Source organism: Neolamprologus brichardi, chromosome 17 (genome assembly GCF_056152115.1).
Source record: "Neolamprologus brichardi isolate AB-2024 chromosome 17, ASM5615211v1, whole genome shotgun sequence".
Classification (NCBI taxonomy): domain Eukaryota; kingdom Metazoa; phylum Chordata; class Actinopteri; order Cichliformes; family Cichlidae; genus Neolamprologus; species Neolamprologus brichardi.
The window spans coordinates 38,205,364-38,227,083 of NC_142120.1; the positions used below are offsets into that span (position 1 = coordinate 38,205,364).

A 21,720-nucleotide genomic window follows, 5' to 3' on the forward strand; every position below is an offset into this window, starting at 1 on the left:
AAGCCTCCTCAGGAAGTAAAGCCGCTGGCGAGCTTTCCTGATAGCAGTGTCTGTGTGAAGGGTCCAGGAGAAGTCCTCAGTGATGTTGACTCCAAGGAACTTGAAGCTGCTGACCCTTTCGACCTTGACACCGTTGATGTGGATGGGCTGGTGTTCTCTGATTGGTCGTTTCCGGTAGTCCACTATCATCTCTCTAGTTTTGCTGATGTTGAGAGTCAGGTTATTTTCCAGGCACCACTCGTACAGCGCCATCACCTCCTCTCTATAGGCCGTCTCATCATTGCCTGTGATGAGGCCTATGATGGTTGTGTCATCAGCAAACTTGATGATGATGTTGGACTCGTGTTTAGCAACACAGTCGTGTGTGAACAGGGAATATAGGAGGGGGCTAAGCACACAACCCTGTGGCGTACCTGTGTTTAGGATGAGTGATGAGGAGGTGTACTTACCAACTCTCACCACCTGGGGCCTGTTTGTGAGGAAGTTTAGAATCCATCTGCAGATTGGTGTTCCCAGCCCAAGGTCGACGAGCTTCGTGGCAAGTTTCGAGGGGATGATGGTGTTAAATGCCGAGCTGTAGTCGATGAAGAGCATCCTTGCATATGTATTCCCTTTCTCCAGGTGAGTGAGGGTGGTGTGCGTTGTCAGGGCGATGGCATCCTCTGTGGCTCTGTTTGTCCGATAGGCAAACTGAAGAGGGTCCAGTGTGTCAGGGAGGGAGGAGCAGATGTGACCTTTGACCAGCCGCTCCAGGCACTTCATGATGACGGATGTCAGTGCAACAGGACGGTAGTCATTCAGACAGGAGACCACTGATTTTTTGGGAACGGGAATGATGGTGGATGCTTTGAGGGCCGTGGGGACCACTGACTGCCTCAGGGAGAGGTTGAAGATGTTGGTGAACACCTCTGCCAGCTCGTCTGCACACACTCTGAGTAGCCGGCCTGGGATGCCGTCTGGTCCTGGAGCTTTGTGAGGATTTACCTTTTTAAAGGTCCATCTCACAGCTTCTGTTCTCAGAGTTAAAGTTGCAGCGTCACTGTCCTCCTGAGGGTAGAGGATCTGCTCTCTGTTGTCCGCATCAAAACGAGCATAGAAGTTGTTGAGCTCGTCTGCGAGAGATGCAGTGGGCTGAACACTGACTGTGTTGACCTTCTTGTAGTCAGTGATGCAGCGCAGTCCATTCCACAGTCGCCTGGTGTCAAAGCTGTGGTAGCTGGACTCCATTTTGTCCCTGTAGTCCTTTCTGGCCTTTTTTATGGACTTTCGGAGGTCATACCTGGCTGCTTTATAAGCATCAGCATCCCCGGAGTTAAAGGCAGAGGTCCGCACTTTTAGCTTGGCGCGAACGTCTTTATTTACCCAGGGTTTCTGATTTGGATATATGCGGACAGTGGTTTTTGTGATGATATCATCCATGCACTTTCCAATATATCCAATGACAGAGTCTGTGAGTTCATTGATGTTGCCATCAGCTGCATCCACAAATATCTGCCAGTCAGTTGTCTCAAAGCAGTCCTGCAGGACCTCCTCAGCCTCACTGTCCCATTTGTGAATAACCCTGGAAGCTGGTTTTTCCTGTTTCAGTCTTTGTCTGTATGCAGGCAGCAGCAGTATGGAACAATGGTCTGCCTTACCAAAAGCTGGGCGGGGGAGGGGTTTGTAGCACTCTACAGGTGGCAGCATAACCTCCACATTGGTCAGTCACTTTATGCTTGCCGTAAAGGTGTGGGAAGCTTTTTTTCCTAAACAGCAGGTGTTGCCACTCAAAACTTTGCAACATCTCATGTTTTTAAACTGTTACAACATCTCCAAATTTATATCTGGATATCCCAGAGCTTCTCTACTGATACTAGTGCCAAAGCACCAAAACAGTGGCACATGCCAGCCAATGCAACATCATTTGGGTTGGCAACAAAGGTGTCTGTTGTAAGGCCACTTCACCCATCCAAAAATGTCTCTGCATTTACACATCTCAAAGGAAACTGGAACAGCAGGGAATTTTCACTCTATATGTTTCAGTGTCTTGTGGGGATCAATAATCCCACACAGTATTTGTACTGTGTTTCAGACACAATGATTGGAAAGTGTGTTGTGGGGACATGGTGAGTGTACAAAACACTGCAATAATTAAGAAGGAAAACAATCTGTGTGCAGATTAAAAAGCTCTCTGCACATAGAGGAGGGCTATCACTGCTGGGTTGAAGTGTACAGTTTGTATCACTGTTTAATGATGCATCAGTACTGAAGCTCAATCCTGCACCCAACCCTTCCATTCCTGCCACCATGTGGCTGCAGGGTGCTTGGTTATGGATAACTGAAAATCTGCAGCACATCTTGATTTCTCTGGCATGTCTGAGTACTCTTAACAATAGCTGGAGCTTGTCAAGCTCAGAGCCGAACATCCTTTTCTGCTTTCTGTTTGTTCTGTTGTGGATAAACCTCGGCTCTTTGACAGGAAACTGGTAGGAGACCAACCACCCAGACAAACTGCCACTGCTTCTGTTTTTTGAGATCATTTTACATCTACACTTTGCCTGGATCCAGAGCTAGCATTAGCAAGTAAATGAGCCTCTCGTGCCTCAATACCATAATAGACGAGTTGCCTCTGTGTAATAACTTTCTTAATAAAATATCAAGGACAGCGCTGATATTAGAGAGTAGATTCCAACTCCATGCCAGGTTTAATATAAAAACACGATCTTCTAGATTTATTTATGGTCCTCACAGGACAGCCACTGCACACATGATTTCATAGATTATGATGCATTACAACAGATTAAACTCATTTGAAATGAGCATTAACATCTGCAGCTGTGATATTGACCCATGTAACGCTAATGAGGAACATTTTTCAACAGAATAAATATTTTCCTTTTTATACTATAACGAATTACAAATTTAGAATCAGGCAGCATGTAACAAGTTTAAGAACGTTAGTGATAACAAAATAAATGAATAATAAAAGACTGAATGTGAGCTGGCACTAAATTCGATGACAAAGTCAGTGCAGAGGCAGTGTGGGCAGGTAGCCCACAATATGCTCTTTGTAGGTTGTGAGTTTGAAAGCTTTACTTGAGCTTTGGATAATGATGGGCCGTACTGTGCCAAGGCTTCGGAGCATGTGTCGAGAAAGCAGGAGCGTGTAACGAGGCTTGCTTCTTTATGGAGATCAGTGATGACGTGTTTCAGAACTTTCATGAACTGACATGGTCCTGGGTCATTGTGAGCGCTCTCAGTTTTCTTGTGTTTCTCTATCATGTTAAGTTCATTTGTTATTCTAAGGAGTTATTCTATGGGCCCTAAGTTGTTCAGTTTAGTTATGGGATTTCCTCTCGTATCTTTACCCCTGTGTCTGCCTCTCTGTATGTGAGTTCTGGTGCCTTGTTTTCCACTCGTGTTTTATTCCATGTTTCCCCAGCCCGTCATGTCGTTGCTCTCCCTCGTGATCCTCAGTGTTCTCTTTTCCCCTCCAGTCTGCATTTTACTTTGAAGGTCTGTGGCTGTGTCCCAATTCAGGGACTGCACGCTTTGGAGTGCGTATTTGTAGACTGATTACGTCACAGCGACGCAACGAAGGGTGTCCCAATTCGAAGTGTACTCCAAATGTGGTTGACAAATGCACCCTTCATTTCCCCAAATTTGAAGGCTGGGTCCAGTGTCCACAAAATCTACATCAAAGCTCAAAAAAACACAGTATTATCTTTTAGTATTATCTGTATTGGTTCATACATTTCACACATACAAGTAAAACCTGTCTTCATGTACACTCTTACTGCTTACACTAAACAGCAAAACAACAACAAATAATTATTTTTGTAAAAACCACAGACACATCCTGCTGTTAAGCGATATACCCACAACTGTTTATTCAAACACATTACAAAACTCTTTTCACATATATCCATCACCGAGTTCTCAGTGCAAATGATCAGTGTACCCAAAAGATCCATTACACATGTAAGTACCCACAAAATAATTATGAACTGACAGTTTGAGCAAACCTACAGTAAAGAGAATTGATTGTGCTCTTTCAGATTTCAATAATCTGACTGTTTATGGACTTTAGATGTACAGATATGATGCAGCTTCCTCAGATTAATTAGAACGTGACATTGCACTGCATGACTGAACATAAAGAAAACATTTGATCTTACACACTGATTTGTTTCTGGTGTAAAGAAAACAAAGACACTCTCAGACATCGTGCAAAATCTGTCCAGCTGGAAGAACAGGAGGAACTGTGACCGAAACCAGAACAATAAATATTCCTTTGTTTTGTTTTGTAAAACTTGATGTGTCACAGTGTGTCTGTGTTCTTGAACAGATGTTTCTTTGAGACTCAGAACTCTCATAACTGTTGGGTTTACAACACTAACAACACCTCTAAAACTCAAACCTTTGACACTTTCACACAACAAGATCTGATGGTCAGTCAGTCTCACATAAACCTGTGAGATCAAATGTGTCCTGATGTTTCTGGCTGAAGACACAAGTTCTGTCAGTCAGTCTGAGGTGGAAACCACAGTTTAAACATGCTCCTTTTGGACCAGTTGTTCACTCTCCTGCTGTTATGGCATCGAATACTGTAGTTCATCACAGCTCAGCAATTCACGTACTCTCTTGGTGAGAGGTAGATGTAGGTATCAGGAGCATTTTGGGGATATTGTGAATGACCTTTTGATGGAGGGTTTGTGCCATCGTTCTGATCAAACTGGTCCGGCTCTAAGGAATGGTTGGCCTCATTCTGCTCCCTCTCACATGACTCAGTTTCCTGGTTGTTTTTTTTGCAGAGTACTCTGCAGAGCTCAATGATGCTGACCACCAATGACACCAGTGAGACCACCAGCATGAAAATTAGGAAAATGGTCTTCTCTGTGGGACGGGACAAAAAACAGTCCACCCGGTGTGGACATGGGGCCCTCTCACAGATGTAGACTGGATTTAGAGTGAAGCCATAAATGCACCACTGAATAACCAGGAAGGCCACTTCTAACAGAAACTTGAAGAAAATACTGACTGCATAGATTTTAAACAGTTCTTTACTCATCTCACTTTTCCTGTCTTCTTCCATAATTACATAGTGTTTATTTATGAATTCTATTATCTGTAAAGATTTTTCAATAACATTTTTATCAAATTTATTATAATAAGAATTTTCTGGAATTGGCTCACATGCTCTCTTAAGATCTATGTTTTTCTTGTTTTTCCAAACTTTCCTCCTACTATAAACACGAGTAAGGAACAGAAGTGTGGGCATTGACACAAAGACGATCTGAAGGACCCAAAGGTGCATGTGGGAGATGGGGAAGGATTTATCGTAACACACGTTCTGGCAGCCGGGCTGCTGGGTGTTACACGTGAAGGCAGACTGCTCGTCCCCCCAGGCAGATTCCACCGCAGTGCCTAGAAGCAGGATCCTGAAGATGAGGAGTGCCAGCCAGAACTTCCCCCACCTACTGGATGAGGCCTGGACCTTTTCCAGGACTCCATACAGTTTGCTCCAGTCACCCATTCAGAAGGAGTTTCAGCTGGTGGGAAAAGGGGACAAAGGTCACCTGACTGTAGGACACCAACCTTTAATAGTTTATTGTAAAGAATTGAAACACGTTTCGTCAGAAATTTTGTGTAAAATATTTCCTCAAATAACAAACTAGAAATACTGTAGTGGACATGAAGCAATGATGAGCTGGTGCTGATCTTCCTAAACAAGAACAGGAACAAACTGAGATTCTGGGTTCATCTAGTTCTCAGCAGCAGGGAGAATACTATAGTTTGGTCCAGGAGTTGAAGCTTTATCGCAGCTGCTTTTGTCCATATTTCAGGATGTCAGTGGGAAGTTTAACTCTCGTTAGCAGAGTTGGAATCACATATGAGGAGGTAGAGAAATCATTTCAGAGAAACGAGTGAGCTGGAGTCGTGTTCAGCTGTGTTTCTGAGGTAAAATTCTCAAAAGATGAGTTTTTAGATGTTTTTTTTAAAAGATCTTAAGCTCAGTGGGAGAGAGTTCCACAGTCTGGGGGCCACAGTGGTAAAAGCTCTGTCTCCCTTAGTTCTCAGCTTTGTGTGCTGTATAACAAGTAGGCCCTGATCACATGACCTCAGGGACCTGCTAGGGACATAGGGCTGTAGAAGTCCAATGATGTAAGCTGGTGCTTGTCCATAACGAGTTCTAAAGGTCAGAACCAGAATCTTAAAATGGACTCTGAATTCAATGGGGAGCCAATGCAGATGTATTAGCAACGGTGTCACATGTGAGTACTTGGATGATTTGGTCAGAAGCCTTGATGCAGCATCTTGAACAACCTGCAGACGCTCCAGGGAGTTTTTGCTTAGACATGTAAACAGTCAATTACTGTAGTCCAATCGTGATGAATAAATGCATGAATAACAATCTCCAGTTCAGTACGAGATACAATAGGACTTAATTTAGCAATGTTTCTTAAGTGATAAAAGCAGGACTGAACCAGAGATTTTATGTGAACATCCAATGTGAGAGCCGGGTCAAAGGTTACCCCTAGGTTCCTGATGGACGATTTCACAAACGCCGAAAGGGGACCAAAAGGATTCATTATCTTATGTACATATCTGTCAGGAGCACATATAATGGCTTCAGTCTTTCCTTCATTAAGTTGGAGGAAGATGTCAGCCATTCAACCTTTAATGGAGTCTAAGCTAGGGCTGGGCCATATCATACCTTTCACGGTAATACCAGTATAATGTTAGGCAATGATATGAAAATGAAATATCGCAATAGAATATGGGTCGGACGGAGAATGAGAAGGGCGAAAGCAGATTGTTAAATGAAACAAATGAACCAGAATAGGTTTGGAAAAGTGGTGCAACTTCAGTGGTGTGGAACTTGTTTGGTTTTTGTTTTTCAGATACCCACCAAAACACAATTTTGTGTAGAACATGCAAGCAGGCCGTTGTGGCAAAGGGAGAAAACACTACAAACCTATTTCATCGTTTGAAACAGAAGCCCTTGTTGGAGTACAACAAAGCTGTTAAAGCACGTGAAGAGGAGTCTGCTTCAACTAGCGTGGTGGTGAGACAAAAGAAACAAACAATCGGCCTACCTTTAAATAGCTGCACGCTTAATGACAAAAGTAGCAAACGCTGGGGAGAACTAAGAGTGTGGAAAGAGAAAGGTTTCACAAAGATGCATTTGCGCTGTTAAATTTTTATATAGCTTTAGTGCACCTAAAAAACAACTGCTTGTTTAAGTGAAAATACATTGATGGGTTTTTTTTGTTGCACTAATAAAGTTGTGGAGTTGTGAAGTATTTTGTCTCTTGAGAGCCCACAAAGAGGCTCAAAAGTTGGCAGTTCGTCTTGTAATCGAAAGGTTGCCGGTTCGAGCCCCAACTCCAACAGTCTCGGTCACCCGTTGCCTACTGGTGGTGGTCAGAGGGCCCAGTGGCGCCAGTGTCCGGCAGCCTCGCCTCTGTCAGTGCGCCCCAGGGCAGCTGTGGCTACAATGTAGCTTGCCATCGTGGATGGGTGGATGACTGGATGACTGGATGTAGTGTAAAGCGCTTTGGGGTCCATAGGGACTAAGTAAAGCGCTATACAAATGCAGGCCATTTACCATGTCAAATATATCTTCGGTTATATCGTTATTGTAAGTTTTTGAATATATATTGTGATAAATATTTTTGGCCATATTGCCCTCCCCTAGTCTAAGCACTCATTCAGAATCTGCAGCTTATAAAATCTTGGGACTTAAAAGAAATGTATAACTGGATGTCATCTGCATAGCAGTGGTAGCAAATGTCCTCAAAGGGACTCAAATAAGCGCCCCAATACAGAACCTTGGGGCACACCATAGGTGAGGGAAGTGGAAGATGACTTGTACTTAGAAACAGCCACAGAAAAATATTGTTCATACAAAAATGACGAGAACCAGTCTAAGGCAGATCCAGATACACCGAACCCATACTTCAGCCTTTCAAGCAGAATGTGGTGGTCAACCGTATCAAAAGCCTGACGCGAGGTCCAACATCAGCAGAACAGAACATTTTCCTTTGTTTTCCTCGTTTTTCATCAAAATGTCACTGGTTACTAAGAAGGGCTGTTTCAATAGAATGGGTTCTACGAAAGCCAGACTGAAACATGTGCAGAATGCTGTGTTTGTCTAAAACTGCTGTGAGGTGCTTAGCCACAACCCTTTCTACAATCTTAGCAATAAACGGTAGTTTTGAGATTGGTCTGCAACTGCTAGTAAGAGAAGGGTCTAACTTGTTTTTTTTAAAGAGGTTGTATGGCAGCATTTTAAAAATAAGCATGAACTTTACCAGACACCAGGGTTAATTGTAGTGTTAATTATGGCAAGCACGCAGGGACCAATAGACTGGAACACATTTTTGAATAACGATGCCAGTAAAATGTCAAGTGAACAGGAGGATGCTTTCATTGCATTAACTAATTTTACCAGCTCGGGTTGTGAAACAGGTGAAAAACTTTCTAAAATAACAGGCCGAGCTGGAGTAGGAACTGACAATGCAGATGCTGATGGGGAAAAAGTTTCTTACATTACTGATTTTTTCTAGAAAGAAAGAAAGGAAATTTTCACAGTCTTCATTTGAAGAAATAGGGGCAGCAGGTGGAGCAATTCAATTCAATTCAATTATATTTATATAGCGCCAAATCACAACAAAAGTCGCCTCAAGGCGCTTCATAGATACAGAGAAAAACCCAACAATCATATGACCCCCTATGAGCAAGCACTTTGGCGACAGTGGGAAGGAAAAACTCCCTTTTAACAGGAAGAAACCTCCAGCAGAACCAGGCTCAGGGAGGGGCGGGACCATCTGCTGCGACCGGTTGGGGTGAGAGAAGGAAGACAGGATAAAGACATGCTGTGGAAGAGAGACAGAGGTTAATAACAGATCAGGAGTAATAATATCACTAATGGTGTCAAATAGGATTATTAGCATTACATCTGCTCTTTAACCTCCTAGGATCTGGCGTCCACATATGTGGACATCACATTTTGGGTTGTATAGACCAAACTACTAAATTTTGCTCTACAAGGAGCCAGATATCCACTTACGAGGACATTATACTGCCACCGTTCTATCGAAATTTAAAACAAATGTCCTCATATGTGGATCTCATTTTTCTCAGAAACAGAAATCAGGTTAAAAAAATGACATAATTCTTTCTTTTTACATTCATGCGGTCTCAAACAGCCCAAATAGCAAAGAGAAATTAAAAATGCATGCCATGAAAGAGTTCAGGTCTTAGGAGGTTAAAATTAGATGTGAAAAATAGGCAGCCTTCGCATCTCATAGGCCAGTGGTTCCCCAACTTTTTTTGCTAGGCCCCCCTTTGTTTTACAAGAAAAATGTTCGCGCCTCCTCCCCCCCTTCTCACGCGCGCACGCACATGCACAAACACATCCTCCAACCACTCACACCCATATTTTGCTCCATTGCGGTTTCTTTTACACCTCAAACATTTAGTAAACAATTAAGCAAATACAAGTGATCTGCAATAAATGACAGGTAGTAAGAAAATAAAGTACTAACTCTTTTACGCTGCGTCCACACTTACACGGGTATTTCTGAAAACGCAGCTGTTTCGTCCACACGTAAACGACGCTTCGAATCACCGAAAAAAAATTTTTAAAACTCATTTTTTTGCGTTTACGTGTGGGCGAGGAATACAGAGTTCGTCGCGCAACGTCAAAGGTATGTGCCATTTTTTACATCACGCTGTGACCACGTTATTGTTTACATGAGATGAATTGCAGAATGGCAGATAGAGACAAAATACTGTTAATCTGACTGTCTGCAGGTTTTACACGCTTACATATACACACGCAGTTACTGTCCCTCCATTTACAAAGGCAGAGGCGTCACGGTGTCATTATTTTACTGTAGTTTTTTTTTTTTTCATGTGTAATAATATTCAACATTGCTATTAATACATTTTTCAAAAAATGCCTCTCTGTGCAAAATGGGTTTAAAAACATAAGAAACTGTGGGATCCTGTTCGTCCGTGATTTGAACAGCCCAGTGCTGCTCCCGACAAAGGGAAAACCAATCTTGCAGGGAGACCTACCTCGGCACTTGTGCAGGTGAAGCCAAAGGGAAGATTTGCTTCATCATATTTTCTAGTCTTTGGCTTAGAATGAAGTTGGTTTGGAAACATAATCAGCGATGCTTCATCACCTGCTTTGCGTTTCAGTGTCTAGCAGTGTACAAGCATTTTGTTCCCCCCCTCCTTTTCATACCGCGCCCCACTGCAATGGCTCTGCGCCCCCCCTAGGGGGCGGGCCCCACACTTTGGGAAGGTCTGTCTTAGGCAACGTTCACACTGCAGGTCTTAATGCTCAATTCCGATTTTTTGTTTAAATCCAATTTTTTTTTCATCTGGTTGTTCAGACTACAAATAAAATGTGACAGCGCTCTAGTGTGAACGGTTCACGGCCCTAAAAGCGGCCCGCATGCGCAAAAGAAGACATCACACACAACGCGCTCTGTTTACGTAAGTAAAAATGGCGGCTACAGAGCTACAGTAGTAGGTGTTGTTGCAGCAGTCTACCAATTTCTGCACAGTCATAACCAACAGAATTTTGACAAATTAATTAGAGAACGAAGGACACTGAGAAAAAAAGAGAGCCCATGCTTTAACAATGGCCTTGTTTGGAGCAGTGGCTACTACCTCCGTGCAGAGGTACAGTGGGGCAAAAAAGTATTTAGTCAGCCACCGATTGTGCAAGTTCCCCCACTTAAAATGATGACAGAGGTCAGTCATTTGCACCAGAGGTACACTTCAACTGTGAGAGACAAAATGTGAAAAAAAAATCCATGAATTCACATGGTAGGATTTGTAAAGAATTTATTCGTAAATCAGGGTGGAAAATAAGTATTTGGTCACCTCAAACAAGGAAAATCCCTGGCTCTCACAGACCTGTAACGTCTTCTGTAAGAAGCTTTTCTGTCCCCCACTCGTTACCTGTATGAATGGCACCTGTTTGACCTCATCATCTGTATAAAAGACACCTGTCCACAGCCTCAACCAGTCAGACTCCAAACTCCGCCATGGCCAAGACCAAAGAGCTTTCGAAGGACACCAGGAAAAGAATTGTAGACCTGCACCAGACTGGGAAGAGTGAATCTACAATAGGCAAGCAGCTTGGTGTGAAAAAATCAACTGTGGGAGCAATCATCAGAAAATGGAAGACATACAAGACCACTGATAATCTCCCTCGATCTGGGGCTCCACGCAAGATCTCATCCCGTGGGGTCAAAATGATCATGAGAACGGTGAGCAAAGATCCCAGAACCACACGGGGGGACCTGGTGAATGACCTGCAGAGAGCTGGGACCAAAGTAACAAAGGTCACCATCAGTAACACACTACAACGGCAGGGAATCAAATCCCGCAGTGCCAGACGTGTTCCGCTGCTGAAGCCAGTGCATGTCCAGGCCCGTCTGAAGTTTGCCAGAGAGCACATGGATGATACAGCAGAGGATTGGGAGAATGTCATGTGGTCAGATGAAACCAAAGTAGAACTTTTTGGTATAAACTCAACTCGTCGTGTTTGGAGGAAGAAGAATACTGAGTTGCATCCCAAGAACACCATACCTACTGTGAAGCATGGGGGTGGAAACATCATGCTATGGGGCTGTTTTTCTGCCAAGGGGACAGGACGACTGATCCGTGTTAAGGACAGAATGAATGGGGCCAAGTATCGTGAGATTTTGAGCCAAAACCTCCTTCCATCAGTGAGAACTTTGAAGATGAAACGAGGCTGGGTCTTCCAACATGACAATGATCCAAAACACACCGCCCGGGCAACAAAGGAGTGGCTCCGTAAGAAGCATTTGAAAGTCCTGGAGTGGCCTAGCCAGTCTCCAGACCTCAACCCCATAGAAAATCTGTGGCGGGAGTTGAAAGTCCGTGTTGCTCGGCGACAGCCCCAAAACATCACTGCTCTTGAGAAGATCTGCATGGAGGAATGGGCCAAAATACCAGCTACTGTGTGTGCAAACCTGGTAAAGACCTATAGTAAACGTTTGACCTCTGTTATTGCCAACAAAGGTTATGTTACAAAGTATTGAGTTGTATTTTTGTTATTGACCAAATACTTATTTTCCACCCTGATTTACGAATAAATTCTTTACAAATCCTACCATGTGAATTCATGGATTTTTTTTTTCACATTCTGTCTCTCACAGTTGAAGTGTACCTCTGGTGCAAATTACTGACCTCTGTCATCATTTTAAGTGGGGGAACTTGCACAATCGGTGGCTGACTAAATACTTTTTTGCCCCACTGTATATATTAGTGATGGGAATTCTGGCTCTTTTTAGATAACCGGCTCTTTCAGGTTGTTTTATTGCTTTACTTAATTTATTATCAACAGCAATGGAAAATTAGGCACAAAAAATGTTTTTTATTTATATGTTTATCATATAAATATGCTTTTATTTATTCACTCCGCATAAAATATAAAAAAATAACTCAATTCTTACAATTCTACTTTTAACTATTTAAATTTTCAGCTTTTTCCTTTTAAACAAATTTAAAGTGAAACAACACAAAACACTGCAAACCACAACACAATAAAATATACATGTTAAAAAAAAAAAAGAAAAAAAAAAAGAAGACGCACGTTCTCTGTCATATAGGCCTGGGATGATTTTTGGGAGAGTTTTTTCCTGCTTGGAATTGCATACATAGGATTCGCTGCATGAATAAACCTTCTGAATCCACAACTGAAAATAGTTGGAAATCAAGTGCAATCATTTTCAATTGAGTTCTGTCTTGCTGGCATCACAGACTTCTGCTAAAACTGTCTCATAGAGCTCTGGGTTGGTTTAGGTGGTTGTGGTGGTATACTGCAAGATGCTGTAGATCAAATCAAATCAAAATCAAATCACTTTTATTGTCACATCACATGTGGAGGTACACTGGTACAGTACATGGGAGTGAAATTCTTGTGTGCGAGCTTCACAAGCAACAGAGGTTTCACAGATGCAGCAGCAACAGTTGCAGTGGATACACTGGCAGTATACCACCACAACCACCTAAACCAACCCAGAGCTCTATGAGACAGTGCAAATAAGATGGCGCTGGAGTGACGGCAGCCTTTCCAAGTAGCTCTGCAACACCTTCCTCTAGTTACTCTACTTATACCTCTTAGATATAGCGATACAAGATGGATAATGCACTTTTTAAAACTTCTGGAACCAGCTCCTTCATCTATTCGAGAGCGGAGCTGCTGGCTCTAAGAACAAAGGGACAGACCGGCATGCGACACAACATCCCGGCTGAGATAAAGAGGAGCTACAGAGGCTGCAAGGCTGGAGCGAGGAAAGCGGATCACCGGAGGCGATTCAAACCATCAATCCCGACAGTGATAATGGGCAACGTGAACTCGCTACAGAATAAAATGGACGAACTGTGTGCTCTGAACAACCACAGACTATACCGTGAGTGCAGTTCGTTTATCTTCACGGAGACGTGGCTAACCGAGCTAACGCCACAGGCTAACGTAGACCTATGCGGTTTCACATCCGTGAGAGCCGATAGGGACACGCAGGCCAGCGGGAAAAGCAGAGGTGGGGGACTCATTGTCTACGTTAACAACAGATACTGCAACCCTGGACACGTCTCCGTTAAAGTTTCGGTATGCCGTCCGGACCTGGAGCTGCTAGCTGTTAGCTTGCGGCCATACTATCTACCTCGGGAGTTCAGTCATGTGATCTTTGTGTGTGTTTACATCCCTCCGGGGGCCGACGCAGCAGCTGCCTGTTAGCAAATACACACAGTCACAGCAAGACTTCAGACACAACACCCCGAGGCTTTCATCATTATATCTGGAGACTTTAATCATGCCACACTGGATTCTACTCTGGCTGCTTTTCACCAGTTTGTGAATTGTCCCACAAGCAGCAACAGGACAATTGACCTACTGTATGCTAATGTGAGAGATGCATACAGAGCCACCCCCCTCCCCCCACTAGGGAAGTCAGACCACAACCTGGTTTACCTACAGCCACAATACACACCCCTCGTCCAGAGGCAGCCTGTCACAATGCGCTCCATCAGGAGATGGACCCCAGAAAAGGAGGATGCTCTGAGAGACTGCTATGACACCACAGACTGGGATGTGCTTCTGAGCCCACATGGCGAGGACATAGAGGGGGCGACACACCATCTGACAGACTACCTCAACTTTTGTGTGGACACGGTCGCCCCTGCTAAGACGGTACGGTGTTATCCTAATAACAAACCGTGGGTAACACAGGAAGTCAAAGCTGTCCTCAACATGAAGAAGAAGGCTTTCAGGAGCATAGTGAAGGAGGAGATGAAAGCAGCACAGCGGGAGGTGAAACGCTGCCTGAGGGAAGCAAAGGACACAGTGGTGTTGGGTGCCATCTCCAACAACAATGAGGCGGCCTACATGGACGAAGTGAAGAATCTGGCATCATGGTGCCAGGACAACCACCTCCAGCTGAACGTCGGCAAGACCAAGGAGCTGGTGGTGGACTATCAGAAGGAGTCAGCACAGAGACTACAAGCCCATTATCATCAATGGTGCTCCAGTGGAGAGGGTGCAGTCCTTCAAGTATCTTGGTGTCCACATCTCCTCAGACCTGACATGGTCTGCCCACATTCAGGTCCAGACCAAAAAGGCTAGGCAGCGCCTGTACCACCTACGACAACTGAGGAAGTTCAGGGTCTCTCCAAAGATCCTCAGGATTTTCTATACAGGCGCTGTGGAGAGCATCCTCACACAGAACATCACATCCTGGTTTGGAAACAGCTGTGTGAAGGACCAAAAAGCTCTCCAGAGAGTGATCCGTACAGCAGAACGCTGCTGCAGGATTGCTCTCCCCCCGCTTCAGGACACCTACACCAGGAGATGCCAGACTAGAGCAGATACTGAAGGACCCGTCCCATCCTGGCAACAAACTGTTCCAACTTCTGCAATCTGGTAGAAGGTTCCTCATCATCCGGGCAAGGACAGAGAGACTCAAGAGGAGCTTCTATCCCCAAGCCATCCAGCCCTAAACACACACACCCGCCCTCTCACATCATCTATAACTGACTGAGACAGGACTCTCTTCCAGACACTCTAAACCCAGGCACAATGTACATTTCAAAGTCCTTTAATTTTAAATTTGTTTATATTGTCTATTCTGTAAAATAGATGTTTATTCTTATTAATGTACAGAATTCACCTGCTTGCTGCTACTACTGCACATTCACCCAACGTATATACTATATATATATATATATATATATATATATATATATATATATAATGTTCTTCCCCCCCCCCCCATTTTTGCACATGTGGAGGAGCGTATCAGGCTACATTTCACTGTGTGTTATACTTGTATAACTATGCATGTGACAAATAAAGAACCTTGAACCTACAGGAGGAAGGTGGAGCAGAAGTCTGGAATGGTGTGAAAACCGTCACAGGCCACAACACCAAGAACAGCACAGTGGGGGGACTGTGGAGAAGGCAAACGAACTCAACAACTTCTTCAACAGGTTTGACCAGCACACAACCCCCCCACCCTCACCTTTACTACAGAGCCCTCTCCCCACTCTCCTACCTCCCTCGCTTCTCCCCCTTCCTGACGCTATGACACCCCCGTCCTCCAATCCCTCTCTCAGCAGCAAGACATCTTCTCCCCCCCCCTCCTCCCAATCATCTCCCAGTGTCACAGTGGATCAGGTCAGGAGACAAATGAGGAAGCTTTGCCCTAGAAAGGCAGCAGGTCCAGACAAGGTGTGTCCTAGGATGCTAAAGGCGTGTGCTGCTGAACTTGGGGAGCCGCTACAACGAGTCTTTAATCTCAGTCTGCGACTGGGGAGAGTGCCCGCCCTCTGGAAGACATCCTGCATCGTCCCGGTCCCCAAAAGGAACCGGCCCAATGAGCTGAATGACTTCCGACCGGTGGCACTGACGTCACATCTTATGAAGACTCTAGAGCGGCTCTTCCTCAACCTCCTCCGACCACAGGTACAACATGCCCAGGACCCACTACAGTTCGCATACAATGGGGATGTCGGAGTGGAGGATGCCATCCTGTACCTCCTGCATAGAGCCCACTCACACCTGGATGGGGGAAAAGGCACGGTCAGGATCCTGTTTCTGGACTTTTCCAGTGCCTTTAATACCATCCGGCCCTGTCTGCTTCAGGAGAAACTGAACAGGATGGAGGTGGACCCCTGCCTGGTCGCTTGGATCTCCGACTACCTCACCGACAGGCCACGGTACGTCAGGCTGAAGGACATCACGTCTGACACTGTGGTCAGCAGCACAGGAGCACCACAGGGAGCTGTGCCGTCCCCTCTTCTCTTCACCCTGTACACCTCTGACTACAACTCTGAATTATGCCACATTCAGAAGTTTGCAGACGACATCATGGGGTGTATCTGGGATGATCAGGAAGAGGAGACAGGAGTCTGGTGAAGAACTTTGTCGCATGGAGTCACACAAACCACCTGCAACTCAACACCTCAAACACTAAGGAACTGGTTGTGGTCTTCGGGAGGTCCAGAGCAGGTCCACTGCCGGTTCAGATAGAGGGGGAGGAGGTGGAGGTGGTCAACAAGTACACGTACCTCGGGCTGTGGGTGGACAATAAACTGGACTGCTCATGCAACACAGAGCACCTGTGTAAAAAAGCCCAAAGCCGACTGTACTTCCTCAGGAGGCTGAGGTCTTTTAACATCTGCAGGAAGCTCCTGAGGATGTTTTACCAGTCAGTGGTTGCTGGACTACTTTTCTATGCTGTGGTGTGCTGGGGGAGCAGCACAGCAAAGAAGGACTCATCCAGGCTGGAGAAACTGATCAGGAAGGCTGGCTCTGTGGTCGGCATGAAGCTGGACACTCTGGTGTCAGTGGCAGAGAAAAGGACACTAAAGAAACTGCTGGACATTATGGACAATGCTGGGCATCCTCTGCACACGGCCATAAACAACCAGAAGAGTCTGTTCAGTGACAGGTTGCTTCTCCCCAAGACAAGAACCAACAGACTTAAAAACTCCTTTGTCCCACACGCCATCAGACTGTTTAACTCCTCTCTGGAGGGGAGACAGGAGGACAAAGGAGGGGGGAACAACTAAGCTGTAGTGCCTCTTCACTTCACTGTGCAATACTTTTTGTTAATAGTCAACGGTGCAATAGACATGTGCAATTTCACTTGTATTTTTATTTTTATTCCTATTTATTCTATTTATCCCCTTCGTATATTTTATTTATATATGTCTCTGTATTTATATATGTGTGTGTGTATATATAATATTCTGCTCACACTCTGTAACTTCTGTCGGTGCTGTGCTTTTGGAAACCGAATTTCCCAGAGGAACCCACCTGAGGGATTAATAAAGTTTTATCTTATCTTATCTTATCTTATCTTATCTGGCACCTTCATTAATATCACACTCAACTGACTGTGCTTTATCTTTCCATTGCACTGATGGGTGGACAGTTCTCAGCTGCCTGTGCAGGTTGTTTGTGGAGCTGGCTCTATATGATATCCTTTTCTTGCAGACTCTACACTCTGCCTTTGTATTGTCAATAAAATTGAAATGGTTCTAGATTTTGCTTCTGTCACGGAGTAGAGTGAGCCGTGTGGAAATATTAAAGGAGGATCCAGTCGCAGGCACTCGTGAAGGTGAGGTGGTTTATTGAACACAAAACGCAAATGGAGAAACAGCAAATGGGATGGGAAACTATCCAAACTGGGAACAACTAAACTACTGAACATAAACCAGGACCTGAACATGAAGGAGGATGAGCAGACACAGATGGCGGTTGACAGCAGGGTGGATACACAGACGGACCAGAAACTACAAAGACAGAAGACGCGACTTAAATACACACAGGGAAACACAGGGAGATTACAAACAGGTGGGGAACACAGCTGGGAGTTATCAACAAGACGAGACAGAGGTAAAACTGAACACGCTCACATGAGACGCAGACCTTCACAATAAAACAGGAAACAAGAACACTACACAAAGACGCAGACTCGACACTGAGAGACAGACAGAAAATGACACATGGAACTAAACCCACACAAAACATGAGAACACAAATCCTAAACACAAATAAACAGAAACATAGAACTCTAATAATCATCATCATCATAATAATAATAATACTCATAGCACCCAAAACCACAACAATCATTCAAAAATAAACTAACAATCAAAACTCAAAATACTGGGTCGAAACTGGGTCGTGACAGCTTCTTTTCTTGGTGTCACTCATTTTTATTACTATACCTTTCAAATATGATGATGTTGTCTCTTGCTGTTGCCCCTGGCTCTCTTTCTCTCCCTTTCCCTCCTGCTCTGTTCCTGTGCTACTGTGAGTGTAACTACAACCTAGTGATTTGCAAATCATGAACGAATCGTTCAATACTTTCTGATTCACAAGCCCAACTGACTCACTGACTCATCCCTGCTGCTGTTAGCAAACTATTTCATTATTAGAAATATATCTAGCTTAAAATTAAAATTGTGGAGAAAAACACAACATCCAGTATATTAACAGAAACATTTCTGCTCTTAACTGGAAGAAAAAAACCCTGAGTAGAAGCTCACATCAAGACAATAGCTCCTCAGTTCAGAGTAGCGTCGCTCTGCTAACATGCTAACAGCACATTTGAGCTACTCACCCCCTCCCTTCCTGTGCTGAATCGCAGCACGAACTAATCACTCAGAACTCACTAACCCCCTCCCTTCCTGTGCTGAATCATAGCGCCAAAGAATCACTCAGGACTCACTAACCCCCTCCCTTCCTGTGCTGAATCATAGCGCCAAAGAATCACTCAGGACTCACTAACCCCCTCCCTTCCTGTGCTGAATCATAGCGCCAAAGAATCACTCAGGACTCACTAACCCCCTCCCTTCCTGTGCTGAATCATAGCGCCAACGAATCACTCAGGACTCACTCGCTGTGTCCCATTTCAGGGTCTGCACGCTTGAAGTACACATTTTAAGTGCGGTTACGTCACCGCCACGCGACGACGGCTGTCCCAATTCGAAGTGTACTTCAAATGCATACTCCAAATGCGCCGTCGATTTCCCCAAATATAAAGCATGGTCCGGTGCACGCTTCGTGGTCCCATATATTCCACAATTCATAGCGCGGCAGTGGGTGTGGATAATTTTGCCGCAAAATACGGCAGAAGGGAGCGGCCGAAAAGTGAACTGTCAGAAGTAAGTACTGAATATGACGTCACTTATTCATGTGCGAATGTTTAATAATGAAGAACATTAAAACATTGCTGTTGCCACATGTCGGCAAAGTTATGTGACACTAGTGATGTTTGTACTTTCAGCATTAACTTGGTTTTAAAGCCTCTACTTCTAAATATACATATAGTCGACTTTAATCTTACAGAGAATCTGATGATTTTATGGATAATTAAAGTCAGTCATATATCCACAAACACAACAAGCTGACAGTCAGTGATATAGATTATATATATATATATATATATATCAATCATAATAATCTGACAATACTATAATATTGGCCATATTATATTTACATTACCATAGTGAGATGACTTTAGTCTCATGAACAACATTAACTAATTATTATTTACTAGCTAATCTTAAATGACTGTTCAGTACAGAAATGAAGCCCTTGAATCATGTTTTACAGTCCTGTGGTCTCAGCCTCAGATACTCAACTAATTAAAGTGATGTCAGAACAAAAATGAATGGCCAACAAAACATTTTTCTTCTTCATTTCTGTCATACAAAGCTGTATGTAACGTGTCTCGCGGTTAGTATCATGCTTGCTAGGCAACCTGAACAGCGCGACGAAGCATATACCGTCCCATTTCACAAGCCTCTCACTTCCGCACTTCTCGTACTTATAGTACGCACCGTACGTAGTACGCGTAGTGCGCGTACTTCAAGCGTGCAGACCCTGAAATGGGACACAGCCATTAACCCCCTCCCTTCCTGTGCTGAATCGTAGCGCCAAAGAATCACTCAGGACTCACTAACCCCCTCCCTCTTGTGCTGAATTCTAGCAAAAATTAATCACTCACTCACACACTCCCTCCCTCCTGGCTCACAGCTTCTTCTTCTTCTTGGTTGGCAACTTACCTACTACCTACTACCTACTACCGCCCCTCCCCCCTCTGCTCGGCAAACATAAGGCTGTGTTTACGCCCCTCCCCCCTATGCTCAGCACAAACACAAGGCTCACGTGTGGCATGGGAAAAAAAGTGAGCGAGAGAGGGTGAGAGAAAGAAAAAAAGAAAGACGGTTCCAAATAAGTAGTCGGATCCTGTCGTTCACTTCAAAGATCCGGCTCTAAGAGCCATTTCGTTCGTGACCAACACATCACAAGTATATATGGACACGGAGTCGGAACCAGGAGTGGTGGGATTGGGCGGCGCTGATATTTGGCGTCTGTCTTGTGTCAGTGACGTAAAAGACGGATTTAATGCAACATGACCATTCAAACAGCAGTCGCTTTCTAAAACATCAGATATGTATCGGATTCAGTACCACATACGAACGAGACCTAGGCTAGATTTGAAAATATCAGATTTGTGCTGTTCAAACTGTCATACCACGATCGGATATGGGGCGCATAGGGTCAAAAAAGTCAGATTTGATGCGCTTTCACCTGCAGAGTGAGCATAGCCTAATTACATTATTAAAGAAATTAAAAGATCCCTTACGTAAAAGGGATGAACATTTAAATGAATTTTAGCTTTACGAAAGTCACATTTTAAGCAGTGAATGCTGCCATTTAGCCAAGGTGAGGACTTAACTTAACCGGACGGATTTCATGTAAAATGGAAAGACAATGATTATTAAAAAGATGTGTTAAGAAATCAACACCGTTATAAGGAGATAAAAATAAATAAAAAGCTTTAGAGAATTTCTCTACTGTGGAGGAATTTAAGATGCGAGACTGACAATCCGGCGAACAGAGGCTCGTGAGGAGTGTAGAAAAACTCCGTCTTTCAATCATTCCAACAACAATAACAGTCCTCACCTGTCGTGTTTCACTTACACAAAGCAACAGTGATTCGCCCGCTGCTCTGGAGCTGTGGGAGCGCTGTCTTGTGCAAAGTCCCTGCCTTTACCTGCACACACCTGCAGACACCCAGAAAGCAGGAGGACGAGCTTTTTCTGACTCAATAAATCTGTTGAGACACCTGGAGCCCTCCTCCACCTGTGGAACAGAGGAGGAGACAGTGTACTTTGTGTTTGAGGAGGCAGAAAACTTCCTGAAAAACAGGAAGTTTTAGTGCACTGCCATATTAATAGATAAGACACAGAAAAGAGGAACTTTCCATATAAGCAATGTTTGAAACTGTGTGACGTGTAAAGTACCAAAATAACACCTGTATGAAGCACAGTTTATAATTCTAATGTTAGAGCTCTTGCAACTGGCGTTTGAGCTGTGCAGGGGTCTCTCTCTTCCGGAAGATGATTGAATAAAAAGAAATATCAATATTTTAACACACTGTGAGTCGGTTTTCTCCGTTCTGTCATGGGGACAAAAGAATCAGGGTTTAATAAAGTGATTGTCTGCCAGAAAGTGATTGCCGTCCAAGGGAGCGCACGCAGTTGCTTAAAGCTGCAGGGCTCAGATTACTTATGTAGAATCATAAGAATCGTAATTGACAGGAACTCTAAGAATGAGGTTATTCTCACAATTTGGAATGTTCTTGGAATGAGGATGCTCACAGAACA

At 44.2% G+C, this 21,720-nt stretch overlaps 1 protein-coding gene and 1 pseudogene across 2 annotated transcripts; one reads left to right on the plus strand and one right to left on the minus strand.

Annotated features, from left to right (window-relative positions):
• Window positions 1–3,795: 3,795 nt before the first annotated feature.
• Window positions 3,796–21,164, minus strand: LOC102779623 (gap junction alpha-6 protein-like). Of its 2 annotated transcripts, none has more exons than XM_035915780.2 (2): window positions 21,035–21,164; window positions 3,796–5,531 (listed from the first exon to the last, which is right to left on the minus strand). In XM_035915780.2, the coding sequence occupies exon 2, from the start codon at window positions 5,513–5,515 to the stop codon at window positions 4,604–4,606; it is 912 nt and encodes a 303-aa protein (XP_035771673.2). In that variant the 5' UTR covers window positions 5,516–5,531; window positions 21,035–21,164; the 3' UTR covers window positions 3,796–4,603. The 2 variants fall into 2 exon arrangements, with proteins under 2 accessions (XP_035771673.2, XP_006808718.2); XM_006808655.3 differs by having other exon boundaries at window positions 21,017–21,144.
• Window positions 8,377–14,021, plus strand: LOC148098043 (uncharacterized; annotated as a pseudogene).
• Window positions 21,165–21,720: the final 556 nt, after the last annotated feature.